General features: G+C 40.0%; 1 protein-coding gene across 2 annotated transcripts; it reads right to left on the bottom strand.

The window, feature by feature from the left end:
• Positions 1-151: 151 nt before the first annotated feature.
• Positions 152-14,581, bottom strand: LOC114320122 (ABC transporter A family member 7-like). 2 transcript variants are annotated; one of them, XM_082907946.1, is made up of 10 exons: positions 14,396-14,581; positions 14,188-14,271; positions 9,899-10,267; positions 8,442-8,642; positions 8,068-8,177; positions 7,875-7,959; positions 6,921-7,049; positions 1,941-2,046; positions 1,748-1,836; positions 152-838 (listed from the first exon to the last, which is right to left on the bottom strand). In XM_082907946.1, the coding sequence occupies exons 3-10, from the start codon at positions 10,097-10,099 to the stop codon at positions 560-562; spliced, it is 1,200 nt and encodes a 399-aa protein (XP_082764072.1). In that variant the 5' UTR covers positions 10,100-10,267; positions 14,188-14,271; positions 14,396-14,581; the 3' UTR covers positions 152-559. The 2 variants fall into 2 exon arrangements, with proteins under 2 accessions (XP_082764072.1, XP_082764073.1); XM_082907947.1 differs by lacking the exons at positions 7,875-7,959; positions 8,068-8,177.
• Positions 14,582-16,842: the final 2,261 nt, after the last annotated feature.

The following is a 16,842-nucleotide window of genomic DNA, read 5'->3' as shown; positions in this document are numbered from 1 at the left end:
CTGATTTATCTCAAATCATGGTCCGAACACCCAAAACTCAATTTTAAATTCTGCTATAAATTAAACCGAACACCAATCAGTCCGTAAATTTTCATAAAACAAATACTCATCATTAAATTCCGAAATTTTTATCCAACATGCTAGACTCATATGGGAACAACATATAAAAATTTCATAATTTTCTGAGATCAGAAACTATTTTTAAAAAATACAAAACCGAACTATTTTCGCACAGAATTTACACAGCAATCAAATTCAAAAATTTGCTCAATTAAATTATGCGCTGGCTACTTAAAAAAAAAATTTGGTCATTACAAAAGCTCAGTGAGCTTCAATTTTTTGTGGAAGAGCGTGCATGATGACAGTAGTCTGCTGTTTTCATGCCACAAGGATGGTGCCAAAGGATTGAAGGAAGCCAAAGTGTTATGAAAATGAAATGGACTACTACCGAAAAAGGGTCCAAATTGCGCCCCAAACTGAGCACGCCAACTTAAGGGACACCTCGTCCTTTCAAAAAAAAAAAATTGCCTGTTATATGAATCATGCAACATTTGAACACCTAGACCCCGGGTGAAACCTTAATGAAGACATCCTCCAAAGTAGTATCAACAAGACCCCATGCTTGAACCGTGAATGTGTTCTTGGCATCGTCGACTGCTTGGAACACATCTGCAATTCTGACCTCATGTTTGGGCAGCTCGAACTTCTGGGTTCCTAATATGTGGTATGTCTTGTTTGCGCTTTGGAAGAGACAACGTACCATGCTGTCCACTTCTTGCTCATAGTTTGATGGTGTTGTAATAGTGAACATGTAAGAGCCCCCGTATCTGGCCTTCAACTGCCAGTTACACATTTGAAGAGTTAGTTTGTACCTAAAAGAAGTTTAAAAAATCATTCGAAATTTTTATATAATTATGACCAAAGTTGTGTCTGGCGCAAAAGATTTACTGTTATTCAGCATTTTGTACACCAAATTACCAAAAAGTAAAATAGATCATCTAAGAGAGGGCAACAGCTGTTTGAGTCCTTTGGAGTTGACACTCACCCTCATTATGGATTGTAGGAGTAGATACAGTTTCTGTGGGATACAAAGTCTCCTTCACCTTTAGGTTGTGGGTTTCAATGGCGGTGGTGGGTTTTGTTGCAGGGACGATGGCTGATCTCTCTCTCTCTCTCTCTCTCTCTCTCTCTCTCTCTCTCTTACAGATGTGGAGGTTGGTTTCAATGGTTGTGGTGCTAATCTCAGGTGGGCTTGGATGGTGGTTGCTAGATGTTTTTCTGGTTGTTGGTAGTGGCGGGGCTGGGAGTTGTGGGAGAGTGATGTGGGGCTGGGGGTTCAGGGTTGGTGGTGGCTGGTGGTAGCAATGGCAGCAAGTTTCCAAAAATGGGGAAGATGAGCAGTTGTAGTGAATATACCATTTTGTCCCTAGAAAAGAAATATGGCACATGAGGTGCACATTGCCATTTTCCGTCAAAAACCTAACACCCGTTATTGATTGGACTAAATTGAGATGAAATCAAAAAATTCAAAAGCAAAATCGAGTCAGTTGGAATTGCAATGACGAAATTGACACAAGGGACAAAGAACGGGGACTACAAATGTATTTTGCCCTTTTATTATTACATTGGCAAAGAAGATTTTATCTTTATATATGCCATCACCATGTCAAGGGATATTTCACATTTTACCACAGTAGAAGCATTTAGGAGAACTCCACTAGACAAACGAAAATACTACAAGCATTACCTGTTTTGCATTTCCTACGCACTGCAAACTGCCATTCACAAATATTCCTAGTCGGTCACAGAGATGTTCCGCCTCTTCCATGGAATGCGCTGAAACCATTGAGCTATATCAGTGAAATTGTATGGGAAAACAATTGAGACCAAGTTCAAAACTAGTGAGAAAGAAACTAGTGAGAGAGAGAGAGAGAGAGTACTAGTGAGAAGAATTGCTCTATCCCTCTTTGCCTTCATTACAACATTCCACAATTCATTTCTTGAAGCTGGATCCAATCCGGTACTTGGTTCATCCATGTAGACAACCTTACAAAAATTTTCAAAAATATCGATATATGAGCATGTTAGGGATACAAATCAATATTGAAAAGGATTTGAATATGTTAGAAAAATCAAGGAGTTGTCCTAGTCTTTAGGAAGTTTGTTTACTGCTGTTCCTAGTTAGTTGCTGTACATGGCCTACTTTGGCTTAGTTTTAGGAGTAAGTTGAGCCTGCTATGCAGTCATTTCAGTTCCTGATTTCATGCTTTAGTAGTTCTTGTTTTCTTGCTCCTATCAGTTTGTTTACTTGCCTATATAATGGCTGTTTGGTTTATCAATAAAGTTGAGCAGATTAATATACTCTTTCCAGCTCTTATTGTGTGTAAAAGTATATCTCTTCTTCATTTTGTAACAGTGGTATCAGAGCCTCCGAGTGAAGAAGGGAGATAGAGAGTGATATAGCAGCAGTTCTATTTCTCTATCACTTTTTTTTTCTTTTGCAGTAGCAGACAAGATCGATGGCTTCAGAAAATTTTGTGCAACCATCCATTCCTCGCTTTGATGGTCACTATGATCATTGGAGCATGCTAATTGAGAACTTCTTGCGATCCAAAGAATACTGGCCGGTGGTTGTTTCTGGAATACCAGAACCAGCCGAAGGTGTTGTGCTGACAGATGCACAGAAGTCGGAGCTTGAAGCACTGAAGCTGAAAGATCTCAAGGCAAAGAATTATCTTTTCCAAGCTATTGATCGCTCCATCTTGGAAACAATTCTTTGCAAGGATACCTCCAAGCATATTTGGGATTCCATGAAGAAAAAGTATCAAGGGACAACAAGAGCGAAGAGGCAACAGCTTCAAGCATTTCGTTCAGAGTTTGAAATGCTTCGAATGAAAGTAGGAGAGTCGGTGACAGATTATTTTGCAAGAACGATGGCAATCGTCAACAAGATGCGGATCTATGGAGACAAGGCAGAGGATGTCACCATTGTTGAGAAGATTCTTCGATCCATGACACCAAAATTTAATTTTGTTGTCTGTTCTATAGAAGAATCTAATGATGTTGATGAACTTTCAATTGATGAATTGCAAAGCTCTTTGTTGGTTCATGAGCAAAAAATTAACCAACAGGAGAAAGAGGAACATGCATTGAAGGTCTCATATGAAAATCACTCTACACCAAGTAGAGTTGATAGAGGACGAGGAAGAGGTAGAGGTCGCGGTAGAGGAGGCAGAGACAACAATGATCGTGGAAATCAACAACAAAACCATCACCAAAAGAATCAATTTCAAGAAAGAGGAAGAGGACGTGGAGGCCATCAATCAACTAGACCAAAGTCAGCAGACAAGTCCAATGTTGAATGCTACAGATGTCATAGGTATGGCCATTATCAGTCGGATTGTCAAACTAATTTGAATAGACAAAGTGGAGAAAGAACTAACTTTGCAGAAAAGGAAGAAGAGGTGTCTCTTTTGATGGTGTGTCACGTGAAGGAGGAAACCCACAAGAATCTGTGGTACTTAGACACTGGTTGCAGCAACCATATGTGTGGAGAGAAGTCTGCATTCTCTGAGTTGGACGAAGCCTTTCGTGATGTTGTGAAGTTTGGTGATGATTCTAAAGTCTCTGTTATGGGAAAAGGAAAGGTAGCAATTCAAACCAACAAAAATTCTATTCAAACTATCTCTAATGTCCTTTTTGTTCCAGATTTGAGAACAAATTTACTCAGTGTTGGTCAACTTCAAGAAAAGGGATATGGAATCTCTATCAAAAACGGAGTCTGCAAAATTGTAGATGAAAAATTGGGCTTGGTGGCTCAAGTAAACATGACAGCCAACCGAATGTTTCCATTGTATCTCAACAACACCACTCACTCATGCTTCTCAGCAAAATTAAGGGATGCAGCATGGCTATGGCATTTTCGCTATGGCCACCTAAACTTTGGTGGACTGAAGACGCTACAGCAGAAAGATTTGGTGATTGGTCTTCCTCAAATCACAGCTCCCTCTGAAGTTTGTGAAGAATGTGTTGTTAGCAAACAACACCGTAATCAATTTTCACAAGGGAAATCATGGAGAGCGAAGAAGGCATTGGAACTTGTTCATTCCGACATTTGCGGGCCAATAACTCCATGTTCCAATGGAGGTAAAAGATACATAATTACCTTCATTGATGATTATAGCAGGAAGATATGGGTCTATTTGTTGCAGGAAAAATCTGAAGCTTTTGCAGCCTTTAAAAGCTTCAAAGCTCTAGCTGAGAAAGAGGTTGGACAGCTCATAAAAGTTCTTCGCACGGATCGTGGTGGAGAATATAACTCACATGAATTTGCAAATTTCTGTGAGACCCATGGAATCAAGAGGCAACTTACTGCAGCTTATACGCCCCAGCAAAATGGTGTTTGTGAGAGAAAAAATCGCACTATTATGAATATGGTGCGAAGCCTTTTGTTAAGAAGTGGAGTTCCAAAAAGTTTTTGGCCTGAAGCAGTAAATTGGAGTATTCATATTTTGAACAGAAGTCCCACTCTTGCTGTTCAAAATATAACACCGGAGGAAGCATGGAGCGGACGAAGACCAGCGGTGGGTCACTTCAAAATTTTTGGGTGTGTTGCATATGCCCATATTCCAAACGAGAAGAGGAGAAAGCTAGATGATAAGGGAGAAAAATGCATTTTTCTTGGTGTTAGTGATCAATCAAAAGCTTATAAGCTATACAATCCTAGCACCAAGAAAATCATTATCAGTCGAGATGTTGTTTTTGATGAAGAGAAGTTCTGGCCATGGAACAATGATGGTGTTCAACAACAGATTCCTGCTGTTTTTGATGGAGAGAATGAAAATGGAAGGCAGCAGCTGGTGGAGAATGAACAGCAGCCAATTCCAGCAGCTACCGAAGAAGAGGAACGACCTCAACGTGCCAAAAGAAGACCGGCGTGGATGTCGGACTATGAGGTAACCGGAATTGATCAATCTGAAGACGCACTCACTCACTTTGCACTATTTTCGGACTGTGATCCTACAGTTTTCGAAAATGCTGTCAAAGAATCAAAATGGCGGAAGGCTATGGATGAAGAAATTGCAACCATAAGGAAAAATGATACATGGGAGTTATCTGATCTTCCAGAAGGGCACAAAACAATTGGTGTAAAGTGGGTTTACAAGACAAAGCTGAAGGAGAATGGTGAAGTTGACAAGTACAAAGCCCGCTTGGTGGCTAAGGGCTACAAGCAAGAGTTTGGTGTTGATTACAAAGAAGTCTTTGCTCCGGTTGCAAGGCATGACACAATCAGATTGGTAATTGCATTGGCAGCTCAAAACTCATGGCCTATTTTCCAATTGGACGTGAAATCGGCATTCCTCCATGGAGATTTGAAAGAAGAGGTATTCATTGATCAACCTCCTGGTTTTGTGAAACTTGGCAATGAACATAAAGTGTATAGGTTAAAAAAGGCTCTATATGGATTAAAACAAGCTCCACGAGCTTGGTATAATCGCATAGAGACTTATTTTTTGAAGGAAGGATTTCAAAAATGTCCTTATGAACATACACTTTTTATAAAAAGTGAAGAAGGAGGGAACATGCTTATTGTTTGCTTATATGTAGATGATTTAATCTACATTGGAAATAATACAGCCATGTTTGAAAGTTTTAAGAAATCCATGATGGTTGAATTTGAGATGTCCGATCTTGGCATGATGCATTATTATCTTGGCATTGAAGTAGTGCAGTCGTCTACGGGAATTTTTATTTCTCAAAAGAAGTACGTGGGAGAAATCTTGGACAGGTTCCAAATGAAGGATTGTAATCCTGTGACTACACCATCTGAGTTTGGCTTAAAGCTAAACAAAGATAATGGAGGAACGAAGGTCGACAACACTCTTTACAAGCAGATTGTGGGGAGTTTAATGTATTTGACTGCAACAAGGCCTGATATAATGCATGCTGTAAGTGTCATTAGTAGGTACATGGAGTGTCCTACAGAGCTTCATCTCTTGGTTGCAAAAAGAATTTTTCGGTACTTGCAAGGTACTAAGGAGTTTGGGCTGTTCTACAAGAAGGGAGAAAAATCAAATTTGTATGGCTTTACAGATAGTGATTACGCAGGAGATTCAGATGATCGGAAAAGCACATCGGGGTATGTATTCATGATGGGGACAGGAGCAGTTTCATGGTCATCAAGGAAGCAATCAATCGTGACTTTATCAACTACAGAAGCTGAATTTGTTGCTGCAGCAGCTTGTGCTTTTCAAGCTATTTGGCTAAAGAAGATTCTCAAAGAGCTACAGTTCAAGGAAGATGAGCCTACTCTAATTTATTGTGACAACACTTCAGCAATAAAGCTGTCAAGAAATCCTGTTCTGCATGGCCGAAGCAAACATATAGATGTGAAGTATCATTTCTTGAGGGATCTCACAAATGATGGAGCCATTGATCTAATTTACTGCAGAAGTGAAGACCAAGTTGCTGATATTTTAACAAAGTCTCTCAAGTTTCCTGCGTTTCAGAAGCTAAGAAAAATGCTTGGTGTTTGCACTTCGGATACCTTTAGTAAACTGTGTTGAAACATCAGTTTAAGGGAGGGATTGTTAGAAAAATCAAGGAGTTGTCCTAGTCTTTAGGAAGTTTGTTTACTGCTGTTCCTAGTTAGTTGCTGTACATGGCCTACTTTGGCTTAGTTTTAGGAGTAAGTTGAGCCTACTATGCAGTCATTTCAGTTCCTGATTTCATGCTTTAGTAGTTCCTGTTTTCTTGCTACTATCAGTTTGTTTACTTGCCTATATAATGGCTGTTTGGTTTATCAATAAAGTTGAGCAGATTAATATACTCTTTCCAGCTCTTATTGTGTGTAAAAGTATATCTCTTCTTCATTTTGTAACAAAATAGCCTTGGTAAACAACATGACGATAGAGACATACTTTGGGATCTCCAATCAGTGAAATGGCAACACTAAGCCTCCTTTTCATACCCCCACTGTATTTTCCAGCTTCCTTATCAGCAACTCCTCCACTATGTAGATTGACGCCCTTAAGAGATTCTTCCACTACCTGCACCAACAGAATAGGAAAGGATAACAATACGTCAAAACTTGGAGAGTACCACCAAAAAAATACACACAAGAAAAATACACAAAGATGTAAGTGGTTTGGCTCAGCACAACTATGCCTACGTCCATGGACAACAGAGATGATACACTAGAAAATAGTGGAGATTACAAATATGAGATATAAAATACCAAAAAAAACCTAAGCCCTGAAATTATACTTCCCTTGCTCACTCATCTCACGCTCGCCTCTCTTGCTCTTTCCCGTGTGCAAACCCAGCACACCACTTTTTTCAGTCACCAGTTTCTTCATACAATTCGACACTTCCCATAAACCTGTACTGGTTGCCAATCAAATGTCCATTTTATCCATGGATGTAGGCTATAAGATGAACCAAGTAAATCATTCGAGTATTTGTGTGTGCTAGTTTTTATTTCCCATTGATTATTGCTTGTTACTTTGATACCCAAATCGCCACCGTTCCATAACAAGAACAACATGTAACCATATTAATCCATAAATTTGCCTCGAGCCCATAATCTTGTTGCCATCCAAATACAACCTAAGCTTTCTGGCTTTCTACAAATCATGATACAAGCTAAGTCTCCCAAACTTCAGTGAAGTAAAATGGCCCTTGGACATTAAGTTCATATCCTAACAAATGATTAAATCATTTTTACCATTCTCAACGAAAAAGTCCATTAACCTATGGAGGGGCCTGGCAACCTTCCAAATACAACTTCCTATTCTCTATTAATCATCAGTTTGTTCTCAAATGGAAATGGATCTTAGCATGATAATCTCAAAGTGAAGGGTGCATTGACTTACTTGGTTTAACGCAGAACCTTTAAGATTCTTAAGCCTTCCATAGAAAAGTAGGTGCTCCCTTGTTGTAAGTGTTTCCCAGAGCAAGCTGAATAATTGTTCAAGAAATTGAAAGAAAAAAAAAATGAGAATTTTCTCGACTGCGAAAAAAGAAGCAATGGAAACAGCTTACAGAGGTTAGACACTTCAAGCTTACTCGTGCTGTGGACATACACCCATGCTGGTATATATTCTATCCATATCGGTACTCATATCCAAGCCCTGAACATATGCTGTGCCAGAGCTTGGCTCTGTCAGTCCGATCATCTGCCAACAAGGATATGTTAGCAGACCCCATCTATTTCTAATATTGTAAGAGAAGAACAAAGACTTCAAAAAACCAATGAAGCTTGGTTCAATATTATCGAGGATCTTATATAAAGCAAGAGCTGAAGAGATTGCAACTATGAAGCTACCTTGATTAGTAACAGAATTTGGACCTAAAAATCTCTCTCAGAAATATTTGATGAGAACAGAATATGTTAAAAAAAATGCCTACATATTATTTAAAGAGCGGTTTTTCATACTGACCATCTTGATAAATGAGGTTTTGCCTGCACCATTGGGGCCGAGCATACCAAAACATTCCTCTCGAGGCAAAGCTAGAGACAACCCTCTCACTGCTAATTTGGGAGGGTTTCCATCCACTGCCGGATACACTTTCTTCAGGTCATCACAAACGATGGCGTAATTCGGGTCTGGTTCAGTTAGCAATTGTTCAACCTTTTCTCTCTATCAAAAATAAATTAAAAATTAAAATTAACCAAAAATAAAATGTTAAGGTGAAATAATCAATCATGCACTTACATGAAGCACATCATGAGAGTGAGAGAAACCTGATCCAAAATCAACAGAAACCAATACAAGGTACAGAACAGTACAAAGAACAAATTTTACTAACATGCAAGAGTGAAATTCAACAAAAATGCCACATAGAAATCACTTTTTTTGATAGACACACTGTTAGTAAAAATTATGCTTGGCCTTGATTGACAGTAACCAAGCAATAATTTAAACGAACAATTTAAACAAGAAACCAGAAAATTGTATATAAAGGTTCTAAATGTCTTGAAAGTACAAGGACTTCTTTGGAACAATTAACAATCGAAAGAGTGAAGTATCCAAACAAACAAAGACAACTCCAGTTGAAATTACCTAAGTTTACAAGAACTACAAGTCACAAATTATAGAGAAAACTACTTCTAAGTTAAGACTTAAGGTAGACTACTCCTACAGATAAAGAAAAAAAAAACTATGATAAGTTTGATGATTTGTTGATGTCCTCTCTCTCTGCAAACTTTTCGGCCGTTATAGCTCTTCTTTCCCACAACCCCATGATCTCCTTAATCTGCAACTGCTACTGTGTAACTGCTACAACTGCTCCCTCACTTCCAAATCCTCAAGCCACATCAAGCCTTCACTTCCACGTGTCGATCTTCACTTCCTTTGAGTTGACACGTGTCCCTAGGTCCTTTCAACCTTCGACAGAGAAAAATCCCTACCTTGTTCATGTTTCCCTCTGCAAGTCACCCACTAAGCCCATGACTTCGCCAAAAACTACTCCATCATCTGCACTGTTTAATGCACATTCTCAACCTCTCTCAAATTGCTTACCCCCTTAAACAACCGTTGTAACCCTCACTTGATTTTGCCACATGTCGTATCCCAATTGGTCCACATGTCGACAGGAACCAACAAAAATGGGTGCAAACACACACGTAAATGGAACCATCCTCTCCATCACTGCTTTGGATGGTGAAGATCATGATTGATGATCCCATCCCAAAGGATACAAATAAAAATAATAATTAGAAATGAAATCATTAGATTGCTTTGATGCAAAATTAGGATAATCTTGTCTAATAAGTTATCAAATAAACTATGTGCGAGTGATGGGAACAATATGTATCACACTTGCATGGGGAACAAATAGATGCTATGTTTACAAAGCTCTTTTATGCATAAATAACAAGAATAAAAAGAGTTACCTCTCGAGCAACATCAGCTTTCTCCGCTTGATCAAAATCTCTAGATCTGTCGCTAATCAAACTAGTTTTTCCGGAAGATGAAGGTTGCCCTTGGAACTTTCGCAAGAGAAATAGAGGACTCTTTCTAACACCGCTTCCTGATGATATAACTTGATCTATGTAATATGTAACAAAAAGTAACACAAACCATTCCACAATCATGATTATCAATCAAGAGTTCTTTCATGCCATTTGTGCTATCATTCAGATCTTTCCATTTCATCCTGCCTGCGTTCGTATCACTTCCCTGTAGGGCATATTCTGAAAACTCATATAACATACGATATAGAGCCAAGCCAGGATATAATTCCATAACAACAATCCAGCCTCCTACAACAATGAAATATCAATCTTGTGATGAATAGATTCCACAGAAAAGCGTAAACCTAAGACAAATTGGAGGCAAACATAAAACACAGAGAAATCAAAAGCCAAAAGCTTTTTTGGTGCAACTTTTGTAAGCTGAAAGCTAATAATCAGAAAGAAGAGGACAAAAGCACCCCTCCTCTAACTTTCAGATAATCAACTATTTTCAGCTTATTCAAGCTATTTTGCCTACTAAGCTGAACGCAGAAGTTGCACAAGCTGCACCAAACAGTCTGACATAGACTCCCAAAATAAAAAATAAAAAAGAAGCTATAAGTAGCTCATTTAAGTTGTACCAAACAGCCCTAAAAGAACCAATAAGTAGACACCATTCTCCTGACCAGCAACATAACGTCGTATTTGATGTACATAAAGGAAGCTGAACTTAGCTTCAATTAAACTAGAAATTCAACCTCAACTGATTATTTAACAATTTATATTTAAGTGATTGAAACACTACTCCAACAATGGAAGTCATAAAACATAAAATCTCAGTTGCTTTTCCTAAATGCCATTATTTTTGAGTCGTCCCTATATTTACTAATTTGGAGCTTCGCATTTGTTCATAAAAGAACACGCAATGGCTTCTCTTCTTACCTTGGAAATGGAAAAACCAGTGCTTGGACAGAAAAAGCATATAGAAACTTATTTCATGCCTTTAATGGTATCAAATTACTTATGCAACAAATTTCTCCCACTGGAAAAAGTAACAAAAATGAATTTATCATCTACAAAACAAGTTTTAACTGCATGACCCAAAATTTGGCATTTTAGAACATGTGGTTGCAATCAGAGGGTTTTTTGGACAAGGCCCGTGGGTGGTGGAATAATTATGTAGTCAACGGAACCCCTAGTTGCATGTTGGCTCAGAAATTAAAGTTGTTGAAAGGAGACTTGAAACAGTGGAATAAGGAGGTTTTTGGCCATGTGGAGGTTTAGAAAGCAGAAATTTTAGGTCTTCTTCAATCCTTGGATGAGTAGAAGGTCGTCTCTGGCGGGCTCCTAGATGGGGATGTTGCTAGAAGGGAGGTGGCTAGGCAGATTATGTTCATATAGCTAGGATGGAAGAGATTTGTTTTAGATAAAAATCTCGATATTTGTGGCTGAAAGATAGGGATCGGAATACTAAGTTTTTTCACAGAATGACAAATGGTTAGCGGAGGGCCAACCAGATTGTGAGGATGCGGGTGGATGGAAGAGACTTGCTTACGGATAAAGAGATTATGGGGGGTATTGTGGGCTTCTATCAGAGGCTTTTTTGTGCTCAAGAAGGGGATTGGAGGCTAGGTCTGGATGGAGTTATGTTTGATGTTATTTCTGCAGTGGATAGGGAGGGGTTGGAGCGGGCTTTTACGGAGGAGGTGTTTGGGGCTCTGAAGACCATGTGTGGTGACAAGGCTCCAGGTCTAGACAGATTTACTATGGCTTTCTTCCAACATTGCTGAAGTGTGGTTAAGAAGAATGTTATGGCAATGGCTAAGGTTTTTTTCACTACCGGGCAATTTGAGAGGATTTTTAATGCGACCTTTTTAGCTTTGATCCCGAAGAAAATGGGGGCTAAGGATGTAAGGGATTTCAGGCCTAGCTTGGAAGTGTGTGTAAGTTGCTGGCAAAAGTTTTGGCGAACAGGCTTTGAGGGGTGTTGCAGAACGTGGTGTCTGAGTCTCAAAATGCATTTGTAGGGGGGCGGCAAATTTTGGATGCGGTTCTTGTGGCCAATGAGTGTGTTGATGCTCAAATTCGGCAAGGGTGACCTAGTTTGATATGCAAGTTGGATATTGAGAAAGCCTATGATAATGTAAATTGGGAATTTCTTCTTTATATTATGGGTCGGATGGGTTTTGGGGCTAAGTGGTGTCAATTGATGAAATTTTGTGTATCCACGGTGCAGACGTCGGTTTTGATGAATGGTTCACCAACATATTTTTTTCTCAGCTTTTCAAGGTCTTCAACAGGGGGATCCTCTATCTCTTTTGTTGTTTATTTTGGTTATGGAGGCATTTAGTAGACTGTTATCCAAGGCTATGCATGGAGGTCTGTTGGAAGGTTTTAGTGTGGGTTCGCCATTTGGGATTGTCATTGGTGTGTCTCATTTATTATATGCGGATGATGCATTGGTCTTCTGTAATGCGGATGTGGAGCAGTTGGGGTACCTATGATGTGTATTGCTTTGTTTTGAGGCAGTTTCAGGTTTACGGGTTAATTTGAGCAAGTCAGAATTGATCCCGGTGGAGGAGGTTAGGAGGATGTCCACGTTGGCAGTGATTCTGGGATGTAAGGTGGCAGCTTTACCGGTGACTTATTCATGGTTGTCGTTGGGTGCTAGTTTTAAGGGGAAAAGGGTATGTGATAGGGTGGCGGAACGGGTGCAATGTCGTTTGGCGGGATGGAAGAGATCTATTGAATGGTGGACGATTGACATTGATCAAGAGTGTGTTGAGCAGTATTCCAACATATTTTATGTCATTGCATGTTATTCCAGTTTCTGTGGCTGGGCAGTTGGAGAAACTTCAGAGGGATTTCTTGTGGGGGAGTGGTGGGAAGGATTTCAAATATCACTTGGTTGATTGGGGCAGATTTGTCGTCCAAAGGAAGGGGTGGTTTGGGGGTGTGGAGTTTGATGCAGTTTAATAGGGCATTGTTAGGGAAATAGATGTGGCGGTTTGTATGGGAGCGGGATCGGTTATGGCGCAGGGTGGTGGCTTCCAAGTTTGGGTGGATAAAGGGGACTGGCGACCGAAGGATGTGATGGGATCTCATGGGCAGGATTTATGGAAAAGGGATTTGGTTGGGGAGGAGAGAGTTTTGGGATAGGGTGGATTTTCTGCTGGGGAGAGGGGAGAAGATCCACTTTTGGAAGGATAGATGATGTATGGAGGTTGTGTTAGAGGTACGGTTCCCTTTTATCTTTGGCATTGCCTGGGATAGGGAGGTCACTGTTGCTTCTTGTTTGGGGAGAGGGGTTGTGGTGGTTTGGGATATTCAGTTTTGGCGCCAAGTTCAGGTTTGGGAGCTTGGTTAGTTAGGAGAGTTGTTCAGTTTTTTTGGATGGTTTGGGGCTTTCGGGTAAGGGGAAAGATGTGGTGGTTTAGAATGTGGTGGGTGCTATAGGCCAGTTCTCGGTTCGATCCTTTTATCGAAGTTTCGTTGGGGGAGGTGGTGGGTGAATTTCCATGGAGGAGTATCTGGGTGCCTCGTGTTCCTTCTAAGGTGGTGTTCTTCTTGTGGACAACTACTTTAGGTCAGAACCTTACAATTGATGACTTGGTACATCAAGGGCATGTGTTAGTTAATCGGTGTTGTATGTGTTATGCTGCTGCGGAGTCGGTTGATCATTTATTTATTCATTGTTCTGTTGCTTCGCGTCTTTGGGGGTTGATTTGTTTGTTGTTTGGGATTATTTGGGTTCAACAACATGGGGTTTGGGAGATGCTGTGGAGTTGGAGGAGGGCTCGAGTTAGGTGGCATCGGTGACGAGTGTAGTCGTTGGTGCCGTTCTGTCTAATGTGGTTGGTTTGGTTGGAGAGGAATAGGCGAACTTTTCAAGAAATTCATCATTTTGTGTCGTGGTTGGAGAATCGGCTTTTAGTTACTTTCTATAGTTGGTTGGAGAGTAGAGTTGATCTGGATTTGTTTGCATTCTTGGATTTTTTGGATGAAGTAATTGGTTAGGCATGTTTAGTTTTCTTTTATAGTTTCCTTGTATTTTTTGTATCATTTTGATGCTTTTTCAATAAAGTTTTATTATTTATCAAAAAGAAAGAAAGAAAGAAAAGGTAGCAAATAAATAAATAAATAAATAAGAGGAAGAAGAGATGAGCAAAAGCATACAACATTCATTATAGACTAATAAAAGCTCTATTTCCGATATTTCTTCTACTTACTTGAGAATGTTGGATCATCAACTTTTTTCCCAAAATAAAAGGATCCAAGGAGCCCAGTTCCAAAGACCATTGCATATGCGATGACTGTAATCATCAAAATTATCATCAGACTACTCATGTTATTCATTTTTTTTTTTCCCTTTTTCTGAAGTGAGAAGAGGAATTCAACTCATTACTCTAAAAAACATCAATAACTTGAGATACAAACCTGAAGCCAGTCTTCACTTTTGAGAAAATTCCAGCAGCAAGAAAAGAAAAGGCAATTTGCAAATTGAGATAGACACAATAAAACATGAATTGCAAACTGTAGTCATTGGCTTCAAAGAATTCTATATCTGCAAGGAAGCAAGATGTACTGAGGCATATCAAATACGAGTCAGGAAGAAAATTGTTAATTTTCAGTATTATTACCTAGAATTGAGCAGGATAGCACAAAACAAAACATGTAAGCTAAAGATATGACAAGGAAATAAATGTAACAAATCGTCCAATAAGGGCCATCGCCAAGCCCATGCATTTTCATCATGATTCGTAAATTCTCTTGCTTCTCATAAACCAGAGATGTCAACATAACCTACATCAAAAAACAAGAGATACATAACATAAATAATCGGAAAAATAAATAGCATAAAGCTGATACAAGGAAACTATAACGGAGATACGAATAGGAGGGGACAATTTTCCTCAAAAAAGAAGCTGTCAATGCCGTTAGCCAATGCCTAACATTATTGATCATAGGAAATATTTCAAGAGTTTGTTGCTGAAAACTTGGGAATAAACGTAGATATATATGACACCAAGAAAGAAACAAGAACATATCTAAGACCGTTTAATCTCCAAATTAATCATCACAAAGCATCAGTTTATGAGCTAGCGTCACATAGTTGAAGAATGGTGAACAGAGGAAGAGACGGTGGCTGGATTCCGGTAGTGAGGCAATGGAAAGGAGGTGGAGCACAAAGTAAGGAAGCACAACATGGTCTTATCACTGTCTTTGTGGACAACATCCCGTCTACTATGGACGCCAAAGCTCTGTACAAACTCTTCACCAAATTCGGGATCGTGAAGGATACTTACATTCCTTTCAAAAGAAGGAAAGTGACCAATTCAAGATTCGGGTTTGTGCGGTATAACTGTAGCATAGCAGCATCTGTCGCAATCCAAAAAGGAAATGGGCTCTTGGTGGATGACTCTATGCTAGAGGTCAAACTGGCTGCTTATGACAGAAATAGCAGAAGTGAACAGAGTAAGAAAAAGCTTCAGCCTCCCAGAAGATTCTCGGATACGATCAATTTCAAGGGTAAAGATGCACTTGTAGGGCACAGATCTTTTGCTGAAGTCCTAAAGGGTGACACCTCTGCAGCGGAAGGTAACACAAACACAAACATAACCATAAAAGCCGAAGAAGAGGGCAATGGTTGGCTGTACGAAAGTGCTATTGTTAGATTCAACAACGAACACTCCACTCACAACATCCTAAAAGTCCTGGAGGAGAAAGGGATGGAGCAGATAGAAGTCAGAAAAGGAGGAGGTAGAGATGTAATTATCTCCTTTAACTCTACTAGTGCTCTGCAATCAAACATTGGCAAGATCAAAGAGTGGTTCAAGGACGTGAGCCAATCTGTGATGGAATGGAGGCCAGATTATCATCTGCAACAAGAGCGGTGTGTGTGGTTGAGATGCTATGGTATTCCCCTGCATCTTTGGAGTAGGGCTACTCTTAACAGCATTGGCAATATCTGGGGCACTATTCTCAGCATAGACGGTGACGTTTGTCACCCAAAATCCTTCTCTTATGCTACGATTAGAGTGGCTACCGTATGCATGGAGCTCATCAATAAAACTATTACTCTAGAGTGTAAGGGCCATCCTCATCCCATCCTTGTTTGCGAAGACCATCTAGCCGATTCTAGTAGATTGAAGCCCTTCGGCATGAACGACTCCAGCCCCACTGAAACCTGCTTCAGTGATGAGGGTAGGATCCTTCCAGCAGCAGCGGCTTGGGTGAAGATTGATGGTGATGAGGTGGCAGAAAGGAGAGCCTTGATTGGTGCTGACCTGGCTTGCACAAATGAGGTTGTGCAGAGGAAGGTGCTTCCTGACAGTCACATAGCTGAAGAAGTGGGTACTGTTGTCGAGGAGACCCCCTGTAAAGATGGTTCCAGCAGAGACAAAGCAGCATGCGTAGAGGGGTTTTCGATGGAGGGGTCAGAGCTAAATTCAAAAAGTAATGATGGCAAGTTCAGATGTGCTCAGCAAGCCTTCTCTTCTGATCATATTAGCAGGTATGATTTTAATAATGGTATTGGACCTGATATCAATTTGGACGAAAATTTGGCTAATGAACCTCTTACTAGTCTTGGGCCTAGCATTGGGCCTGGCATTAATTTGGAAGTTTTCTTGGCCCACTCTCCTAGTGGCCATGAAATTCTACCCCAGCCCATTGACTCTGATAATTTCAACCCTCTAAGTAACGGCATATTAGCCCATGTGCATTATGTTAGTCCCCTTTCCAAGTCAAGACCTACTGGGCTATTACCCATGAACCTCATTCATTCGGCCAAAGCTAAAACCCCTATCCTTAATACAAAGTCTCTGCAGCCTAAAAAGAAAAAAGGGAAAAAGAAGGCTCATATAGAGGGCTTTACCAGCTTT

This window comes from Camellia sinensis, chromosome 15 (assembly GCF_055761805.1).
Source record: "Camellia sinensis isolate YWXY chromosome 15, ASM5576180v1, whole genome shotgun sequence".
Lineage (NCBI taxonomy): Eukaryota > Viridiplantae > Streptophyta > Magnoliopsida > Ericales > Theaceae > Camellia > Camellia sinensis.
The sequence above is the reverse complement of the archived record's forward strand: the minus strand, read 5'-3'. Positions and strand labels throughout refer to the sequence as shown.